The 22500-nt window shown below is 43.1% G+C and overlaps 1 protein-coding gene across 2 annotated transcripts in view; it reads right to left on the reverse strand.

Annotated features, from left to right (window-relative positions):
• Nucleotides 1-1216: 1216 nt before the first annotated feature.
• SPTLC3 (serine palmitoyltransferase long chain base subunit 3) overlaps nt 1217-22500 on the reverse strand; it is a 63822-nt gene continuing 42538 nt past the window's right edge. For both annotated transcript variants that reach the window (XM_082215553.1, XM_082215552.1), the window contains exons 8-12: nt 20613-20832; nt 18208-18334; nt 6668-6803; nt 5618-5747; nt 1217-3201 (exon numbers count right to left, since the gene is read on the reverse strand). In XM_082215553.1, the coding sequence (XP_082071679.1) occupies nt 3088-3201; nt 5618-5747; nt 6668-6803; nt 18208-18334; nt 20613-20832 (727 nt within the window). In that variant the 3' untranslated portion in view covers nt 1217-3087. The remainder of the gene's footprint in view (nt 3202-5617; nt 5748-6667; nt 6804-18207; nt 18335-20612; nt 20833-22500) is intronic.

Raw genomic sequence — 22500 nt, forward strand, 5'->3', positions numbered from 1 at the left:
ACGCCACACAGCGTCCACTTTAAAAGAGTCTTTATTGAGTTACAGGTTTCATTTCCGAACTGCAGCGTGCAGCTCTACACCTTCTGCTCTAGGTCGGCGAAGACCCGTCTGAGTCCCCGCCTCTTGCACACCAGCTTAATACCCTAGCCTTGCTCCACCTCCTTCGCCTCTCCCTACGTCTCTGGGTCCTTCTGCCCCCCTGGGCCTCCTCCCTTCTACTCTCCTCTGACGCTGACCCCCCTGATCCTTCTGCCTCCTTGCGGCGGGCTTTAGGACCTGGCTCACTCTCCGGGCTGCTTACTGCTCCAGCTTCCGCTGCATTTGAACTTGGCGCGCGCGCCCAACTCTCTACTTTCCTCTTAACCGTTGCCTCGCTCTCTGAGGAGGGCGTGACCACCCCTGACTCGTGCCCTCCCTCCTGCTGACAGCCTCCGGAACCCGATGCCTGGCTACCTTCCTCCCTGCTGCTCTCAGTCTTGAGCGTGGGTCCCGACTTCCAGCTGCTGCCGCCCTCAGTTATGAGCGTGGGTCCCGACTTCCAGCTGCTGCTCTCTGAATCTCCTCTGTTCCCTTCCTCCTGGGGTGTCCCCCCGGATCCCCCCCTTGCTCTGCTCACTGGGGCTCCCTTTTGGGAGTCCTCTGACTCACTGCTTAGGCTTGGAGATCTCGGGTCGTCATCATCACTCATTCTCCCTTCGGCTTCCTCCCCCTCGCTCTCTGTTTCCACCCTTCTCTGCGTCTCTGCTTCTGAACCCCTGACACCAATGAACAGACAAATGTGGGACCTGGATCCAGTGCTCTGCTACTAACAGGTATGCAGCTCTGCAGCAGAGGAAGCACACAGGATATGGTACCATTCCATACCATACTACCTAAACAATGCATCTGTTAAGGGAATGATGAAGGGGAGGAGATGGAGATGCGTGGAATTATTTTATTTGTAAGAGCAGAACTAGCAGCATCTTTAGAGAAAGCCCTTTCACCAGAGCATCAATTTGGCAGTGTGCCCCCGGGGGTATGAAGCCATATCTCTCCCCCCCCCTTTAAAATGACCACTGAAACCAGGATGTTCTGTGGATCCTGTGAATTGTGGATCATGGCTTAAGATGCTTCCTCTATAACCCACCATCATTCTTCAATGGATGAATGCCCCTCCATGCAAATCTGTAAATGGAAATTAAAGTTACCCGAACAAGAAAGGAGTCAACTTCAAAAATTATAAAAACAAAAACATCCTTTAATCTTTATACAGTAGTTTTAGTATAATGCACAAACATGGCCCCTATAGTGTTTCTCAAGTTCATCTGCCAAAGTGAACAATCATACAACACTGTACAAATCACTCCCCTCCACAATATACTTCTGAAGCAGACATTTGATATTGTGGAATGCGTTGCGGTCCGTTCTTAACATTATAGCAGCATTGAATTTTATTAACTTGAACAACAAAAAGGGACCTCATAACTAATCAGCCTTGCTTCATCCTCAAAGCTGCTTTAACAAGCAGGGGAGTCATATACTGTAATTGCTATTCCACAATTTAATTGTTCTGTTCTTAAATCTAATTTTGCAGCTGTGGGTTAAGTGGATACCACAGCTTTCAAGAACATGAAAGCAAAGTACATCTGTGCAACAGAAAGCTAACCATCTCTTGATCGGATGTGTTTACAGTGCCATCAGATAGTCCAGAATGGTTTGCAGCTCCCTCAAAGCTACAGAAACAACTTTCAACCAGTTATTTTATTTTTATATAAAAAAACTACATAAAACTACAAAGACCTTCCTCAACTGCTGAGACTGGAGAACTTCATTTCACATGCAGCCCAGTTGGAAGTGGATGATATCTTCCCATTAGTTCTGGCTTCATTCATTTGGTGCAATGCAAGTGGGACTACATCCACCTATTCTCCCATTATCCTTTCCAGATCATTGGTCATGTTCTAACACCAGTTTAAAAACGGTAAACATGTAATAAAAAACACAGATCGGTAACTCTCACAGCAAAACCAAGAATGTTGACCAACTTATCTCCAACTGTGTTATACCTCATAGAAACAGCACTATAAAGAGGTTTCAGGAGTCTGAAACAGCAAGTTCCTGGCGCATCTTATTCTGTGAAACACACAACCAAAGTGTTCTTTACTCCCAAGTATGCTTATCAAGCCTGTAAGGCACTTCAAGAACAGAAAATAGGCTTCCAAATGTCAGTTATATTTTGTGCACCACAAGGGAAGGTATGTATGTGAAAGTATGCAAGAGTAACAGAAATGTTAGTTATGAAAATTGTGCATGAAAAGCCTATAAACCTGCTTTCAGACCAAACAAGTAAAAAAAAGAAAGAAAAGAATTTCTACCATTAATTTTAAGTATCCAATGCATCAACAATGTAAGAATAAAAACAGATATTTTTGTGGCTTACTCTTTCTTGCCACGTTTGATGAAAAAACCTTAAAACATTTTTTTTTTGGCGCAAAAAACCAACTGGCAAACAGAAGTTGTAGCTTTCCCCTCCCCAAAAAACTTTTGGCAGTAATAGTTAATGTTAAGTATGGCACTGAATGACCACTGTCTCCTACTAAGACACCTGTTAATCAAAGAAACGTCTGCCTGTAATTTCCTCTGCCAAAATTCACATAAGTTGAAATGGAAGTATGCCGTTCTGCAAGTGAAAGCCAGTTTAACAAGTGAATTTTTTCCTTCAACCAACATACTACATTCCAATTCACTCTTTTAAAAAGTTTATTGTAATCATAATTAAGAACTATGAAAAGCCTGCTCATAAAAAGGCTCATAACAAAGGCTGCACAGTTGCAATCGACTTAATGGGACAAAGTCTTTTGCATCAAATAATAATAATATTAATAATAATAATAATAATACTCGTATTTCTTGGTAGGGCTCTGTAGCAACCATATTTCAGTCTCTTGCACACAGATTCCAATCCGGTGAAACACACACAGTGCTTTTCTTGGTTCAATTAGATGTGGAGCAAAAACTGTCCTTAGAAAAGAAGAAACACATTCCTATTGTTTAGGTTCCCTCCCCCCCTCTTGTAACATCGTCATGGTTTCTCCATGGGAGGGAAGCTTAATCTTCAAGTTCAAAGCATGTTTCATCATATAGTTCAGGACGAGATGACTTGGAGCGCTGGGAATATTTCAGCTGCAAAAAATCTCCCAGTTCATCTAGAGCATCAAGGACCTGTAAATACAATTGTACGATATCAGAAAGATATAAAACGCCGCTCACTTCTGCTTAGCATCAAAGACAAAGAGTCACACAAATGTATGTTTTCACACTCAAACAAAAAAAGGAATTAAGACCACTGGTGAATCCAGGTGAAATCCATAGTGTTATTCCATATTCATAACACTATTACGAATGTAAAAGTCACAGACTCTACGTCTTGTATTACCTGGGGCCAACAATGAAGAAGTGAACATTGTTTCTGATGTTTTGTCCAAATAGTTAATCCAGTGTATACATTTCCACCAAATGCTTGTCAGAAGGAGGCAGGCTCTTTTATAGTTGAAGACCAACTGCTCTTTGGCACCTCCCAACTGAAGACAAATTTCCTCTCCCTGGTCATTTTAAAACATGAAGTCACCTGAACTCCAAATTTCATTTTCCTTTCCTGCTTCCATTGCTTTTCTAGTTTGTCATCATGACTGTTAGATTGCAAACCACCCTCCATTCTGGTGTGGTCCTGTCTATTTTATTTCTGGTCTGGATATATTTCAGTATAATTTTCCATTTTAGACTCCAGTTTTACAGTGGGTTTCATGCTAACCTTTTTTTTATCATTCCCCTGCTTGATGTGCATTTGTACAATGGCAATTGCCTGAACATATTTAAAGATGTTTCCACCACCACCAATTTGCATCCAGTTCTAGGCCAGGTCTTGCCACTACCTACTCCCAAAGCATAATGCTTCCCACACCTTCCTTTGACAAAAGGAACAATTTTTCATGCCTGCAAGAAGCTCAAGTGCCTATTTTAAAAAGTGCCTCAAAGAGCATGCATTCCTCCTCCACAAACAGCATTTAGTATTAGCCGAGTGTAAGTGTGAAGGTGAGATGATATTGCTATTAATTTTAAATTGAAATAGCATCTGCATAAGAACCAGATGGCTTTTGTTATCAAATAACTATGGGTTTTGTTTTTTCTACGAGAGGAAACAAGCCTGAAATGTCTCCAGCAACAGTAAAATTCTTAGTGCATCACTTATGTGGTCTTGTGGTGCATGACACTTGTTTATTTGCACTATTCTAGATTTGGGGTTATTATATATTATTATTACACAGAATATTATTATTATATATTATTATGCTTTCGTGTCTTACAAAAGTCATTGGGATTAAGGTAATGGGATGTCTTTCCATTTCAAGTATGGGTTGAAACAAATCAGGACATTCAACATATTGGTTTGTATGGTATTACAGCCCCTTCCTTCCTTCCTTCCTTCCTTCCTTCCTTCCTTCCTTCCTTCCTTCCTTCCTTCCTGTTTGTTTTGTGTCAAACCAAAACACCATATAGGAAAAAACTGGTTACAAGCAAACTTTCCTTTATGGAAGCTGCAGATATTAGGTTATCAAAATACAGCTGCAATCAGCAAGCTTCACTCTCCTGTCTTAAAACCACATGGCCTTTACCTTGAGCAGGTATCATAACTCTTTCCCACTGCTGTATTAATTTGTCCAAAAATTAAATTAGGAAACTGTATAACTCCCCTTTATTTCTCAAGTCCACCAAATACCACAAGGGAGTGCTGCTTTGAGAAGCAAGCAGTATTCAAGAGGTGTGGCCGAACAGGAGAGTTCAACCAAGTATTTGAAGCCCGTCATTCTATTTTGCACAGAAAATGGGTTGCAGTGTTAGGACCCTAACACTGTCACAAGATCAAAGCCATACAAAATTAAAGCAAAACACAGATGCAATTTCTCACCCAGGTTTGCAACAGCATGGGGGATATAACTTGGCATACTGCTGTCTTACCAATCAATTCTCTTGTTTGATTTCAGAATCAAAAGTCTAGATTTAGTTAGTGATCATCTTGTGCCAACGTAGCCCTCAACCCGAAAATATGATTGCAACCAACATTTTGCTGCTTTTCCACTTTGTTCTATGAAACACAAAAGTTTGCATACTTCTAAGTTGGCCCAGTAAAATATATTAATTTGCCTACATGTTTCTCACGTAGACATAAGTACAGTCATACCTTGGGTTACAGACGCTTCAGGTTGCCTTTTTTTGGGTTATGGAGTGCTGAAACCCGGAAGTACCGGAACGGGTTACTTCTGGGTTTCGGCAATCGCGCATGCGCAGAAGTGCTAAATCGCGCATGTGCAGAAGCACTGAATCGAAACCCAGATGCGCCGCTGCGGGTTGCGAACGTACATCCCACATGGATCACGTTCGCAACCTGAGCGTCCACTGTATTTACTTACTTTCAAAATCAAACCTTCTGCAATAATGTGAGGGCAATCAAGGAAGGCAAAGAGTTAATAATAATATTAATATTAATAATAATAATAATAGGAGAGACAGTGTGAGGCTTCTTCTAGAACCTTCCCATTCAATGTCAAGTCGATATTGCAAGCAAGCTTGCTGTGCTTACCGCATCTAGCATCTCCCGTGTATGAGCAGCTGACACACAAAACCGAGCTCTGGATTCTGCGATCGGAGTAGCTGGAAAGCCGACCACCACCACCCCGATATTTCTGGCTAGCATGCGTCTTGCAAAAGCCCTGGGTAAGAAAATGAGGCAAAACTGAAATTATTGCTGACACACTGCACAATGTTTAAATACAAAAGAAGTAAACACAAGACCCCATTGCAGAAGTGGAAGCTCATATTCAGTGCTTCTGCTGACAGGAGTTTCGCTGAATCCTACCTTAAGCTGGTAGCAGTGATTTTGGCCAGGGTGGGGGGAGAATCCCCCCCCCAAAACAACAAAACTGTTCCAGTGCTTCATTTTTCCATGGAAAACTTTCTACTTAATCAGTTCATTAGTAATAATGAATGGATGTGAATTGCAAATGCAGTATTAGGCAAGATTGGCAGTTTCAATTTTTTTCCCTTTGTTGATTAAATACAAGAAAATTGAAACATGCTAAATTGGATCACTTTAGGGCTTGAGAAAATGTTCCAATACAGATTACTCTAATTTGCATGGGATTTTCCCCTCCCCCCAAAAAAACCCCCACATCACTGCTTGGGAGTAAGGCCTACTGAAAAAACAGGACTTCCTCGTAAGCATGCATAGGACAGCACTGCTTGTCTTTTATACATGTCTGATAAAATTGAGAAGAAGGGGCTACTTAAACCCAAGAGCCTCTTAAATTCAGTTAAGCCCAGAAAAGTATTTTTTTTAAAAATAAACTAGTTAACAAGCACAATTTTTAAGACTATTACACCATAGAGTGGAAGCATCCACCAGTTTGACACTCTTAAGTACTTATGGCCATACTTTCCCCTATAAACCCAGAGAACAGTTGTCAGTCAGAGTAGACAGCACTAGAAGGGAAGCTGCCATATAAGACAAGTCAGAATATGTTCCCTAATGTAGAAATATAAAAAAGACATTTCTGAAATAAAATCTTTTGAGTTTACCAGCAAAATTCTCAAAACTTTGCATAGCTGCCTGGGGCAGAGGAGCTTAACTTACCCAATTTTGCCTGGTATGTAAAGGAGCAAAGGGACAACAGGAGAATCTTCATTGCCATAAATAATGAAACCTAGTTTATGCAATCTTCGTCTGAAGTACCTTGTATTCTCTGCTAGCGCGCGGACTCTCTGAAGTCCTGGAATAAGAACCAGAAAACCAGTGAATGCAGGAACATCACACATCTGCTGCCTCAGGACCAAAACAAAGATCTAGAGCTTTAATGTTGCAGAGACAGCACGTAAAACAGCTAACTGAGATGGCTTCAGAAGCTGATACATCCTCAAACATACATTCAAATGTTAATATGTCCCCAGCTGATTATTTCTGACACAGTGGTACCTTGGTTCTTGAATTTAATCTGTTCTGGGAGTCCATTTGACTCCCGGAACGGTTCAAAAACCAAGGCGTGGCTTCTGATTGGCTGCAGGAGCTTCCTGCACTCAATCGGAAGCCGCAGAAGCCGTGTTTGACGTTCGGCTTCTGAACAACGTTCGCAAACCGGAACACTCACTTCCGGGTTTGCGGCGTTCGAGAGCCGATTTGTTCAGGAGCCAAGCCGTTTGACTACCAAGATACCACTGTACATAATAGTATTATGAAGATAATAGAGTACCCACAGGGCCAAATGAGACATGCATCCACATGGAGGAGGTTCTTACACCAGTGGTAAAAGGAGCACCACTAAACATTCCCCCAACCCACACATCTCAGGCCTTACCTCCCACTAGTCCATTGCTCAAGGCACTCTTCTTCATTCTCTACTTACTTCTGGTTTTGGAGTCAGAAGGGAATAAAAGTGTTTGGAGCAACAACTGGGGTGGGGAAGAGAGGGGCAAGGAGGTTCAGTACCCCCCCATTTTTTTTAATACTGTTTAAAAACAGATGCCCCCCCCCGAATATCTGAACAGGGAGGCTATGTGGATGATGCTTAGTTTGACCCATACACACTGTACTCCACTCTTTGCTTTCTAAGCAAAACACTCACAGCTTCTCAGTTACATTAACAAGGCATAAGTAAAGGTACCCCTGCCCGTACGGGCCAGTCTTGACAGACTCTAGGGTTGTGCGCTCATCTCACTCTAGAGGCCGGGAGCCAGCGCTGTCCGCAGACACTTCCGGGTCACGTGGCCAGCGTGACGAAGCTACTCTGGCGAGCCAGAGCCGCACACGGAAACGCTGTTTACCTTCCCGCTAGTAAGCGGTCCCTATTTATCTACTTGCACCCGAGGGTGCTTTCGAACTGCTAGGTTGGCAGGCGCTGGGACCGAGCAACGGGAGCGCACCCCGCCGTGGGGATTCGAACCGCCGACCATACGATCGGCAAGTCCTAGGCGCTGAGGTTTTACCCACAGCGCCACACGCGTCCCTATTAACAAGGCATAGCAGAGGCATTATGATTAAAGTGTATGGGAGGAACAATAAGACACCATGATTGACTACAATACATCTGTTCTACCATGCTTAGTATAATAAACAAACACAGTTATACAGTACAATGTTGTTCTCCCATGCAAACCCATCCGGACTCCATTCAATTTGGGTTTAAAGAGAACAATATCCAGAACTGTTTTCTGGTGCAAGGACACACAAGTCCTCATTCCACCTGCCAAAAATTCCTCCTAAGTCAAGATAATGGGTTTGTATCTGGATCACAAACAACAATAAATCAGGTGATAATAACCATGGGCTCATTATAATACTATTCTTTGGAGTGCTAGAGAGGAGTTTGAAGGCAAAGGGGAGATACATTTCACCCATTTCAGTATACAGTACTTTGCAATGTCCAAAGCCTTTGACCTTCTAGATGTTGTTGGACTCCAACTTCCATCATCCTTGACCATAGTTCATTTTGGTTGGAGCTAATGGGAATTGGAGTCCCGCATCTTCTGCAGCACTACAAGTTAACCACTTTTTAACTAAAAGTTAAAAACACAGTTCAGAATCTAGAACAAACTTAGAGCGGACAGAACAAAACAAAATTTAAACTGGTTGACCGAAAGCCATTTCTATATTTCACCGACTCAAGACTGTTACATTTTGTCTTTACTGATGATGCAATAACCTTGCTATCTCTTTAATCTCCCAATCGCCAAGGGAGTATTTGCTGGATTACTTCTAATGTTAGTTGGTAGGAGACAGACACAAAGCACATGTTTGCAAATCTTTGTACATCACAATGTAGCAGATCTTGTGGCGTCTCTGATCTTTTTAACAGCCTAACGGCTCCACCATATTTCTTTTTTAAGGAAGCCACCATCACAATTGTCATTACAGCATTTCACTCTTTCCAGAAATTCTATCTACGGCACATCCTGCTCCACCCCGTCGAGAATTATTATTATTTTACAATGTCTCTGGAGTTCTTTGTAATTAGCACTTCTCTTAGGCACCACTTCAAGCCGAACTATTTTGCATTTCCCTATATTCAAAAAAAATAAATCAGTAATTACCATAATCCTGAGATTCTTCCCTTCATCCCATTTGGTTTGAGAAATGAGGCATTTCAGTTCTTTGGAGTCCCAAAGAACACTATGTTGACACACAGTTGGAACTTACAGGACTGCAAATAGATTTAACTCTTGGTGCTTATTTCTATCCTTTATGTTATGTTGACGATATATCTCAAACAGATATATCCACACACACAGCTGTTAAGAAGAACCTCTTGCGCATGTAGCTGATGAAGCGATATGGTGGGGCAGAAGACTGTTTAAGGCCCCGCTCAAAACATGAAGCCCCGCTCAAAATATGAAGAAAGGATCCTCATGCTGAAGCCTGCTCTCACAGATTGCCCCTGCTGGATCTCAGAGGACTGTCTCCTTCAGAGATGGCCATACCATTAGGCAGGGTGAGGCAGCCACCTCAGAAGGCAGATGTTGGAAGGTGCGGGCAAACAGAGCAGTTTGCACAGTATGACCAGTATTCCTTAAGCGAATACTGTATGTTTCCTGGTTCCAGTGTTCAAATAAGAATCAACTGTCAATCCAGGGAGCTTTGGGAGATGGAACACAGCAGGTGGGAAAATGGGCAGGCACTATGTTGTCCTTTGCTTCAGGCGGCAACCTGTTTTGGGATAACCCTGGTCTCCTTGCAGGATTTCTCTTTCTGACCAGCTGTTTAGGAACTTTCCATACCATCAGTTTGAAAGAACCACACAGGTGAATTTATTGGGTATGCTCTGTTATACCTGACATAGCTGACAAAGGATTTTGAAAAATTATTGAAAGGATTTCCAGGTGCTGGCTATCCTATTTCTTTCACAGAAATAAAATATGATGCTTTCCTCAGGTAGCACCTTGGTGGTTAGCCTGATTGTCCTGAGAAATGTGATTGTGTGGAAATTACAGGAACTTATATGTGACATCATGAAAGACCAGCAGTTACATAAGCACCTCATTTGTGACACTCTAGATTTTAAAAAATACACCTAACCATTACTTTCTTCAGCGTCTGAGAACTAAGGCACCTTTTGCATACTTATCTAGTCATATCTTTCTTTTAAAAGCTGCCTCCTTCTCTATCACTGTCTCATTTCTTTTTTTTTTTTAAATGAGCTATGTTTGATGGTATGCTCTCTGACAAATATGAGTGGGAAGTCAAAGCTATCAACACACATATTTATAGATACATATTATTTATTTAATTTCATTAAACTTATATACGGCTTGATTGTAAAAAGAACCTATATGAGAGGAAAGAGGGTGGTGAATAGCTCTGGACCTCTGTCCTCCTGTCCCCCAAATATGAAGAGAGAAGTACGGGTCTTCCTAAGACAGCAGATGAAAAAGCCTAATATACCGTATTTTTCGCTCTATAAGGTGCATTTTCCCCCTCCTAAAAAGTAAGGGGAAATGTGTGTGCGTCTTATGGAGCGAATGCAGGCGGGAGGCTCTGCTCAGCGCTCCCTTTAAAGAGCCGCATGGAGCGTGTGTGGGGCTCTTTGGGGCTTTTCCCTGAGGAATTTTTTTCCCTGAGAGGCTGCGTGTGGCTATCCCATAAGCCAGGACAGCAAGCAGGATCGCTGTGCAGTGATCCCTCTTGCTGCCCTGGCTTCTGGGATTCAGAATATTTTTTTTCTTGTTTTCCTCTTCCAAAAACTAGGTGCGTCTTATGGTCTGGTGCGTTTTATAGAGCAAAAAATACGGTACTTGGAACAGATCTCCACAATTTACAGATGAAAACAGGGTTGGCTTCTAACAGCTCAGTTCTTCGACCAAGGATCCCTGTCCAAGCCATCCCCCTTAGCCATCACAGTTACACACTAGACCCATGTATCCTGCAGTACTATTATTATTGTTGTTGTTGATGATGATGATCACCATCTGCCCTTCCCTCTCAGAAGTCAGTAGTCTTCCACTGAATTTGAAAGACAAAAAATTGCTATTCTTGACAAACAACAACAATCCTAAAACACACAAAACGTGTTAGCAACAGTTCAAAATATACCATACTAGACTGAAGAATGCGAAGTGGCATGCAAGGTATTGTGTGGGGCTCTTGCTTCCAGAGGCCCTGAAAAGTGACAGAAATCTACCTTAACAAAATTTTAACAAGGGATTCTCCAGAGGAAAAAAACTGAACAAAACTAGGAGTGGTGAATTGAACAAAACCAGGAGTGGTACAGGAGGCAGTACCAGAACAGTGACTGTCCTTCATAATAAAGGGTAATTTGGAGCTCATGGACTTCCCAAGTGAGAAATTTTCTTATACAAAAAAGATGCTTTGGAGATGACCTGTGCCCTGCTGAATGAATGGGAAGGGAACAAAAAGCCTAGTACAGTCTGTAAGTATCTTTTATACACAGATCTGCTCACACAGGCATTCTGGCTGTTATTCTTTGGGTTTGCCATTCAGTTTCCATTTGACAAATCCGTTGAGTTAGAAGGACGACAAATAGCTTAACCATCTCTCCAGTGGCACTAAAACAAAAACAGCTGTGCCAGAGTATCAAAAACACAAAAAAGCATCTTACTACAAAGCTTTCCAGTTGCTAATAAAAACAATAGTCTGGGGGTACTTCCAAAAATATTTTTGGCACAACAGATTTTAAAAGAACTCGGAAGAAAATGAGGGAGGGGGGGCTTGAATAGCTTGCAGGAAATTTTTAGAGGCTTAATGCATTGTTTAGCATGATTAATATTAAACTGGGGACTATCCATTTTTAATGCACAGATAAAAAAAAAATTTTTTTTCTGTAAAAAAATAAAATAAAATACCACCAGTTTTCTACCAGGATCCATGAAAAGAAAAATTGTTCAAGCACAGATCCCTTTTCCTGGCTGTAATGGGAAAACCTCCAAAGCTGATTTGTGTACATGAACAGAACTCACAACCAGCCCATCATTTTGTCCCATGTGCTAGCTTACTTCATATGTGCCAGAGTTTAGACATGCGTTGCCTTCTGACTTTTAAGATATAAAAATGTCCCATTACCTACATCTGCATGTCTTGGGCTGTATCAAACCTACTTTGAGTGGATGACAGAAAGGGTGTAAGCTGTTCTTTACCAAGCCTCAGCACTTTCCTGTCATTTCTGATGATGTGTTTTGTGGTCAGAGACCACACACTAGCATGACTGCCTCCCCAACCCTTGTGTACATGTTCTGCCAAGCTATTTTAACACACAAGGACAGATATTATGGTGATAGGTACTTTGGAGAAACCTCAGTGCTTGAACACAATTACAGACTCGCAGATTGACGCGGCGGCTCCTCAACCATCAAATCAAGGTAACTTTCTAAAGTACAAAAATGGTTAAGACTGTTTTGTCTAAACCAAATTGTGAAAGTGTGACTTTCAGGAGTTAAGCAGGATGCCTTGTTTTAATTTATTAGCTACAGAGTAACAGAGCTGTAGAGTCGGAAGGGACCCTGAGGGTCAATCTAGACCAACCCTCTGCAATGTAGGAATCTCAACAAACAGACTCCCAACCAACCTGAAATAATACCAGAGACTGCTTAGCTTTGCAAAGGTGCTAGCAGTTTTACTGCTGCACCACTAGGAGGAGATAGCTTTCTAAGGAATTTGTAGCACATGTAATTTAAGTCAGCACTCCAGATCAGGGTAGATACCTCGGCAACTTTCATCCACTACAGATCTTTTGACCTTTCAACTCATTCTCATACTTTTTGCTGTTGTTGAAAAGCCTAAATAGATGCGCAAAAAAAAAAGCAAAAAAAAAAAGCAGCATGGTGGTGGAGTGGATGACTGTTAAAATGAAAGATTCCCATTACTAAACACAATAATCCAGCCGCAGTAAGAGCCTTACACAGAGGCTAGTAAAGGTAAAGGTAAAGGGACCCCTGACCATTAGGTCCAGTCATGGCCGACTCTGGGATTGCGGCGCTCATCTCACTTTACTGGCCGAGGGAGCCAGCGTACAGCTTCCGGGTCATGTGGCCAGCATGACTAAGCCGCTTCTGGTGAACCAGAGCAGCGCACGGAAACGCTGTTTACCTTCCCGCCGGAGCGGTACCTATTTATCTACTTGCACTTTGACGTGCTTTCAAACTGCTAGGTTGGCAGGAGCAGGGACCGAGCAACGGGAACTCACCCCATCGTGGGGATTCGAACCACCGACCTTCTGATCAGCAAGTCCTAGGCTCTGTTGTTTAACCCACAGTGCCAATCGTGTCCCTCTTACACAGAGGCTAGATGGTGCTAAATTCTATGTTTAAGGTAAAGGTAAAGGGACCCCTGACCGTTAGGTCCAGTCGTGAATGACTCTGGGGTTGCAGCGCTCATCTCACTTTATTGGCCGAGGGAGCTGGCGTACAGCTTCCGGGTCATGTGGCCAGCATGAAATGCCGCTTACTACTGACCAAAGGTAGGGCAAGTATAATGATAGTCTGGAGAGGGGCACAGAGGCGAACAATGATTCCAGAGACCTACAATTACTGCCCCAGAATTGCGCTTAATTTTTATTTGAATATTTCTGAATATTGTAATATAGACTTAGCAATAATATAGCACTCTGGGTGGTTCTGAATAAGCATTACAGCACTCATGGTATGTAGGTCAGCATAGGTAGATTTGCAATGGGGATTTCCTCATTGTTAGCACAGATTTTCACTAAAAATCTTAAGCATCTTTGTGGGACACAATTCTCACCCAGGTGGTGAAATCTGTGTTCGGGCATTATCCCTTTCGACTGTTGTTGTTGTTGCTGTTGTTGTGTGCGCGCCTGTATGTGCACACATGATGGAAAGGTTGTTCAATATTAAAAAATAGGTAAAAGGTAAAAGGTACCCCTGCCCGTACGGGCCAGTCTTGACAGACTCCAGGGTTGTGCGCTCTTCTCACTCTAGAGGCCGGGAGCCAGCGCTGTCTGCAGACACTTCCGGGTCACGTGGCCAGCGTGACAAGCTGCATCTGGAGAGCCAGCGCAGCACACGGAATGCCGTTTACCTTCCCGCTGGTAAGCGGTCCCTATTTATCTACTTGCACCCAGGGGTGCTTTCGAACTGCTAGGTTGGCAGGCGCTGGGACCGAACGACGGGAGCGCACCCCGCTGCGGGGATTCGAACCGCTGACCATGTGATTGGCAAGTCCTAGGCGCTGAGGTTTTTTACCCACAGCGCCACCCGCGTCCCTTCATTAAAAAATAATGAAAAAATAATGTCCCTTTATTAAAAAATAAAGCACCCACAAAAGACTAGCTGGTCAGGGAGGAGGAGTCTGGCCTAGGCTTCTTACTCCTGAATATTCTTGTTTTCTATGTACAGAGAACCCTTTGTACATTAAACAATGTACAAAGAAAGATAGAAGGAAAAACGATTCAATAGAAATTTTAAAAAAACTAGTACATTTAGCTAGGTAAATATCTAATATTCCAGGAAATTTGCCAAATTCATAAATCAAAATCTCACAATATTCCCAACAAATCATATGGATTTCTCTTTTCTTTGGCTTGTTACACCAATACATGATAAAAAGTAGTATTTTTAGGAAAATGGTAATAACTCTATTTCCCCTCTCTGACTTGGATCATTTTGGCTAGTTTAACCATGGAAGCTAGAGCCCAAATGTTAGTGAACCAGCCACCCGGGGTTGGGAATTGGTTTTCCCGCCCAGTAAGCTAACTGATTATTTTGAAGCTTTAATGAATGATTATTTGTATTTGATCTTTGCCACTCTGTTGGTTGGGGTAAGAAGCAACCCAAGTGAGTTTGGCTCTTCCCTCTGTTCCATTCACAACAGCTTATGAACTTTACATAAAATCTGGAAGCAAAGGCACACAGCTCATCATTCCCTGTCTAAAAGTCTTCTCTTTCTGTAAACTGAAGGAAGACAAAGTCCAATAACTCATTCCATTGACACGGATGGAAGAAGCCCACTTTCCAGCTCATTTCTGAACCTACTAGATATTGCAGAATTCAGCACACTAAGAAGTTAAATCTTTCCCAGCCAGAGGCTTTGAAACAGCCTGCTGCATCCAGGTTTTGTTTTAGCACGCTAAAACAGAATAATTTGCAATGGACTAACAACAGAGGTTCTATTGATTTATAAAAAACAGGATCCTGCTCACATTGTTCCCTTTTCAAGGCTTCAAAGAGAAGAATTCTACTGAAACTCCAGCATGGACATGGAACTGTTGCAAAACAGGCTTCTCCATTCACTTATATGGAAAGGGCAATTCTATTCCAGTGTTTCCCAACCTTTTTTGGGCAAAGGCACACTTGTTTCATGAAAAAAATCTCGCGGCACACCCGCTCCGGCCCTAAATAGGGCAAGCCACGCCCCCTCCAGCCAGCTGATTGGCTGGCCAGGAGGCGTGGCCGGATGGGATTCCCCTGCTCTCGCAGGGGCTGAGATGGGATTCCCCGCTCATGTGGGGGCGGATGAGATTCGCTCTCTCGCCGCCCCGCGTGTGCTCGCCGAGCATGCGCAGGCCCAGTAGCGAGCGGCGATGGGGCTAGCCGGAGAAGAGAGGGCGAGCCCCCTCCGCTCCGGCCCTAAATAGGGCAAGCCACGCCCCCTCCAGCCAGCCGATTGGCTGGCCAGGAGGCGTGGCCGGATGGGATTTCCCAGCTCTCGCAGGGGCTGAGATGGGATTCCCCGCTCACGTGGGGGCGGATGGGATTCCCCGCTCACGTGGGGAAGGGCGTAATGCCCGCAACCCCACCTCCTGGGGCAGGCCCGGAAGTGCAGGCCCAGTAGCGAGCGGCGATGGGATGTGGGAGCTCGCTCGCTCGCCGCCCCGCGTGTGCTCGCCGCCGCTGCCCCGCCTCTCACCGCCCGACTCGCCCGCCTCCCTCCCACGGAACACAAGGCAACGTTCCACGGCACACTAGTGTGCCGCGGAACACGGGTTGGGAAACACTGTTCTATTCTAGTGAAGTGGGAAGTCATCTTTATTGCTTTCTGAGAAGATCAGAAAGAAGCTGCTGAATCAGCTTTAGGTGCATAGGATGAAGAGTTTTATCCTATTGCCTTATCTCAGATACTTATCAATTGCCTGCAGATTATCCTCAAAGGCCTTTAATGCTATTGAGCATGATGCCCTTTCAGATCATTTAGCTTTGGGGCTTGGTGGGAGGGAATGCCACAGCTGCCACCTTCCTGCTTAAAGGAGAAACACAATTTCCTCACTCCTTTAAAAGGGTCCCTTGAAGCTCATTTGGATATACCGTAATTGTCCTAGCCTAGTCTTCTCTCCAATATACTAGTTTGTCATGTTTGTATCTCTTCCACCACTGTATTCCCTTATAAGAAGTACCGGTAGTATATGCAAGACTGACGTTTTCTACCTTACTGAGAAATAGGCCTGTCACTATGCTACACCAGGTGCAAGTGCTAAAGAAGGCAGTTTTTAAACAATCACTCCTTAAAAATGCCTTTGACGCGATCCTTTTAAGAGGCAGGGATGGAAACAAAAGCACGCTCTATAGCTAACTCAGTTCAACTGAAAGTACAGTGGTACCTCTGGTTACATACTTAATTCGTTCCGGAGGTCCGTTCTTAACCTGAAACTGTTCTTAACCTGAAGCACCACTTTAGCTAATGGGGCCTCCTGCCGCCGCCACGCTGTTCTCATCCTGAAGCAAAGTTCTTAACCTGAAGCACTACTTCTGGGTTAGCAGAGTCTGTAACCTGAAGCATATGTAACCTGAAGCGTATGTAACCTGAGGTACCACTGTAGAAGCTTGTACCTTGAGTGGATGCCCAATGTGCTAGCGTGCATCAAAGCCACTGCAGTTAGTTTCCCCTTGCTATACTCCTTGCAATGCAACAACCCTTGAACCTGCAGGTTCTGAGAACTTCTGTATCTGTGGATCTGTACTAGCTCAAAAAGGTAAGAAGAAAAAAAGTGCAGATGGAACCTTTTATGTTTCTTTCTTACAGCCAGAAAGAATACTATCATCTTGGGAAACTACAGTGCAATGTTGCCCTCCACTGGCAAGTATATTTGCAAAAAAGCAGTCCATAAATCGAATTTTACGTGTGTGCTCTTATTTATTGCTACAGATGAAGCATACCCTCTTTCACACCACTTTAGAAACTGTATAACAATTCTACACACCATGGCGTTAAAATGCTATAGAGACAAAGTACACCCATTCTGTGCTAGCATCTCATAGGTACTGTTCTTCAGTACTGGTCACTTGTGCCTGCTTCTCAGTATGCTGGTGTTGTGGTTGCTACTGGGAGGCTGATATGAATTATCTGGGCACCTCTTGATGCATTTATATGAAGCTCCACCAAACATGTCGGCCAAATTCAACCGCATCAGAAAAAAAATTAATTTATTGTTGGCCCCAAACCACCTGGATATCATTTCACATAAGCAGATAAGACCTTTGTCCCAACTGCCATTTTTTTCATCCAAGACAGGAAACAAATCCAAAATTCTGCAAGAATATTCCTTTTAACAGGGTTACTCATAAATATAACATTTAATTTTTAATCACTTGGACATTTGGGTCACTGCCACCCCATGGACTGCTGACCATGATTTGTTCTATGTTATATAGAAGTTTATGGGAAACAGTTCAGTGACTCTTTTATTCAGACTAACATTTCCACCATGTAAGGAGGTAATTATTATGCCTTACAAACAGCCCAACCACAGTGAGACATGTTTTATGACGTGAGGAATAGGGTGTTGGACCTGTGTGCTTGTCTTCTTGCACACTGAGGTGTCAGCACTTCAGTTCTGATGAAATAAATCAGTTTCCCTTTACATCTAAAATGGGGAAATGTAACTCAGTGTCAGTTTAGGCTTACAACCAAGATCTTGAGACAGCAAGAGTGAAGAAGCACATGATCTCTGATGCTTGTTCCTGGCTTCATACACCTACCAAGTCAGAATCACTGCACCACTATTGGTCTAACAACATCCTCCAAGCAAAGTGTGATTGCAGGTGTATGAAGGCCAGGAATTAAGTCCTCCAAATGCTATGTTTTGCTCATACATTGACCACAAATGATCAGTTGCATTCATCCACAAGCATGCCTTTCTTAAGGTGAAATGCTGTTATCCCCCCTCCCATTTCAAACAGCTATAAAAGGAAATCTTCTCAGTCAGCACAATATCCTACCTTTTGTGGTTCCATCTAGTCCCATGACACATTTCATTGCTCTTATGATTTGTTCCACTATTGGAGCAGCCATAGATGAAGCATATGCAGCACTATGGGAGTGAACCCGTAAGTAGTCTACTAGTTCCTGGAATAAAAACAGAATAAAGTTTTAGCGCAGACACCAAAACCTCCTTATGTCTGTTGGAACAGAAGTTTGCAGGTGGCAAGAGCAATCAGATCCAGAACTGGCTGCACACTCAACTGTAAGCCGAAATGCAAAACTTTTAGAAACATACCTCACTTTTGAACCAGTGGCTAAATCAACTATTTGTTTCACTGATTACCTCAAGTACTCTTATAAAGGTAAAGGTACCCCTGCCCGTACGGGCCAGTCGTGTCCGACTCTAGGGTTGTGCGCTCATCTCACTTAAGAGGCCGGGAGCCATCGCTGTACGGAGACACTTCCGGGTCACATGGCCAGCGTGACGAAGCTGTTCTGGCGAGCCAGCACCAGCACACGGAAACGCCGTTTACCTTCCTGCTATAAAGCAGTACCTATTTATCTCCTTGCACTTAAGGGTGCTTTCAAACTGCTAGGTGGGCAGGAGCTGGGACCCAGTGGCGTAGCGTGGGGGGTGCAGGGGGGGCCGGCCGCACCGGGCGCAACATCTGGGGGTTAGGGTTAGGGGGCGCAAATCCACGGGTTAGGGGGCGCAAATTACTTGCCTTGCCCCGGGTGCTGACAACCCACGCTACGCCACTGCTGGGACCGAAAGACGGGAGCCCACCCCGCCGCGGGGATTCGAACCGCCGACCATACGATCGGTAAGTCCTAGGCACTGAGGTTTTACCCACAGCGCCAACCGCGTCCCCAAGTACTCTTATAGCAACTGTCAAAAGGGCACACTTTTAAAAAGTCAGTGCATGGCAAGAAGCATCATGCTTCCAAATTTCCCAGTAATGAGAGAACAGATAGGCAGCAGAGGATGATATTTTAATGCACTATCTCTAGAGATAGTCCTTCCCATGGACCTTGTACCCAGAAGAAATAAACTGCTATTCTATCTCTGTTTATGGGTTCAGTGTTTGGTTCTACTGCAATCCCTTAAAAGGAGGCACGGAGCTCTCTCATTCAGAAAAAGGTTATTCAGCCTAGACCCACAATATTTGAAGGGGAAAGTACATCAGGAAATTTATTTTTCAATGGTGTTTCAAATTACCGTATTTTTCGCTCTATAACACGCACCCAACCATAACACGCACGTGGTTTTTAGAGGAGGAAAATCCGTAGGCATGCCACCCGTAGGCATTCCCTCCATAACACGCACAGACATTTCCCCTTACTTTTTAGGAGGAAAAAAGTGAGTGTTATGGTGCAAAAAATATGGTAGTTTAATGCTAAATTAGGCCTGGCACAGTAGCAATGCCTAATTAAATGATCTGCAATTCAATACCTGCAACCTGGATCCTTTTCAAAGGCGTGTCTGACTGAGCACACCTCTGGTCTCAGAGGTGAGAGGTTATGAAACAGTGCTAATAGGGATCTGATGCAAAGAGTAGCACAGAAGCTAATTTAAGCTGACTCAAGTGAAAAATCTGACTACAGTTTCCCCTGCAGACAACAGAACATGCTCACAGTTTTACTTGTTTATACTCAAGCAACATAAGACTTGAAAGTTCACAACCCTAAGGAAACTATGCAGTCAATGTAAAATTCATTCATGTTTAGCTAAAATCCTTTGGCAGGACTTGCATATAAGCTGTATGCAACTGTACTCACGCAAAGAGCAATTTTTGCAGCAAGCACATGACTTCTGAAGACATGTAATAATGTGCCCAGTACAGAGAAATCGTTAAAACTTTCTTAAGATCAAATAACAAAAGGAATTCAGAGGCATTCCAAAAAACATTTGAGAACTCAGTTACCAGTGTGCAAATTGTTGCTGCATTTCCCCCTTACATCATCATATTCAATGACATTAATTAGGAAGTGCTTACTATGAACAACCTGCATGCAAATAGTGGGATGAGATATTGGCACAGTTATCAAATGCAGCAGAAACAATGTTTACTGTCAACAGGAGAATCCAAAGAGCTGTGTATTTGTGACATGATATTCATTCAGAAGTATGTGAACTCTGTAAAACCATGTGGAGAGGGACCTCAAAACTGGAATATTATCTGTTCTGTGGATGCAGACGGAACCACATGAAGCCCTTCAAACCTAGTGCAAATATACACACAAGGGAGCAAAAACTCTTGCAAAAACATGAGAAATGGCTGGATTTTCTAGGTACCAGAATAGGATATCTGCTTCCTGACTGCTATAGCAACCCATGTCTTATTCCATTTTTGAAATGGTTAGCAATCACTGGCATTTGAGTTTTTACACACCTACAAATGCTGACAATTGATGCCAATACCTTTTTGCCTGCTATGTATCCCCCTGCTGCTCCAAAGCTTTTGGTGAATGTTCCCATCAGCACATCAACATCGTTGGGATCCATTCCAAAGTACTCCACAACTCCTCTTCCTGTTGGGCCAACGGCACCTATGCTGTGAGCTTCGTCCAAGTAGACGTAGGCTTTGTATTTTCTCTTCAAGGCAATTATCTCCGGCAAGCGTACAATGGAGCCTTCCATACTGTGGGAAGCAAAAGAAAGCAGCTGAGAAATGAGCACTTAATTGATTCAGCTATAGTTATTGTTGCATAATATGGACATAATGCTATTGATTGCATCCAAGCAGCTCAAGCCACAGTGGAGAAAAACCCGAGTATACTTGTTTGTACTTGCGAGCAGCTACCAGCAAGAGACAAAGAAGCACTAGAGTTCAACAAACCAAAAGTAGCTTAGCTGTGGACTATTGTTTATTCCTTAGCTGTCAACAAAGGAGTATCCCAAAAGGGAAGTGGAGACTGTGGTGTCTTTAGGATATATAGTTTATTTACACACATACAGGGTGGACCAAAAGTAGATATACTTTTGAAAACAAACAAACAAAGAAACAATTATTTTTCTTTACCGATATTGTGAACGATGAGAACTTCTTGAGTCAAAGAACAAAGAAAGTGGATTCTAAAGCAGTATACCTACTTTTGGGCCACCCTGTATATAACCTGAGCCTGTGATGGAAAGGTTCACTGCGTCAACACCCCAAAAGGGTTTTGTTTCTCCCATAGCCACAGCCCTGGATTCAGCCGGAGATCCAGCATGGTGTGCTCTCTCTCTCTCTCTCTCTCTGCTTTTCCAGCCTGCCGTTTTTGCATCATATCGCTCCCTAACCTCTCTACTCTAAACTCTGGCTTTATCTGTTGAGGGAGGGGGGTCTCCACTCATTTTTCATCTTGCACAGACTCCTTGATCCAGTCAAAAACAATTAAAATAATTAGTTAAAACATGTCAACATTACACATAGGCTGGTCTAAAACATGTTTTCAGTAGGAACTGAAAAGAGTACAGTGAAGATACCTTCCAGATGTCATTAAGCAGGAAGTGTGGGTGTACTCATGATTTCATTGCTCTATTATTTCCCATCCACCCATCTACTTGCTAAATTCAGATAACATGATTGCTTTGATGAAGAGTTCCAACACCTTGCAGAAATATTACAACACTGACCAGTTTGGAATGCCACACAACATTCAGACCAAGTGCAATTCATTAGGCAAACAAAAGATCTCTAGAGATTTTCATCCATGACATGTTATAAAAAAGAAAAGCCTTCCAAAAATGCCAAAAGCAATCTGTGTCTTTCTCACAGATATATATCCTTTATTGTTTTAAGAATCATGCTACATGATCCCTATTCATATGCATATTATTATTATTATTAATATACCATCTGTTATCCAAATGATAGTGTAATGTGTTGGGATACTGCCAGGGAGACATGGGCAATCGGGCAGCCATGTCGTCTCCGGACGATCTCTGGTCTCCCATTGGAATAGCATCAGTCAATTAGCGACACGAGCCTCAAAGACATTCCAAGACTCATGCACACCCTTTCTGCAGAATTTCCACAACGGAAGATTCACCCAGGAGAGCATATTTACAGCTTTATTCAACGTCGATCAGAACAAAGGAAAAAACATGACTGCTTGCATCCGTGTCGAGGAAAACAGCCAGAAACAAAAGCTATATACAAAATGGAAACTCCCAGTGAGCAGGAAGTAAACAGGCATGTGACACACAACAGCCTGTTTCCTTTTTAAGGAGGAATGGAAATATCCTAACATAATGATGTAATAATGATACCAGGCACGCATTAGGCCAACAAAGGCTGAATGAATGAATGAATGAACCATGCACA

This window comes from Podarcis vaucheri (assembly GCF_965113315.1).
Source record: "Podarcis vaucheri genome assembly, chromosome: 3".
Lineage (NCBI taxonomy): Eukaryota > Metazoa > Chordata > Lepidosauria > Squamata > Lacertidae > Podarcis > Podarcis vaucheri.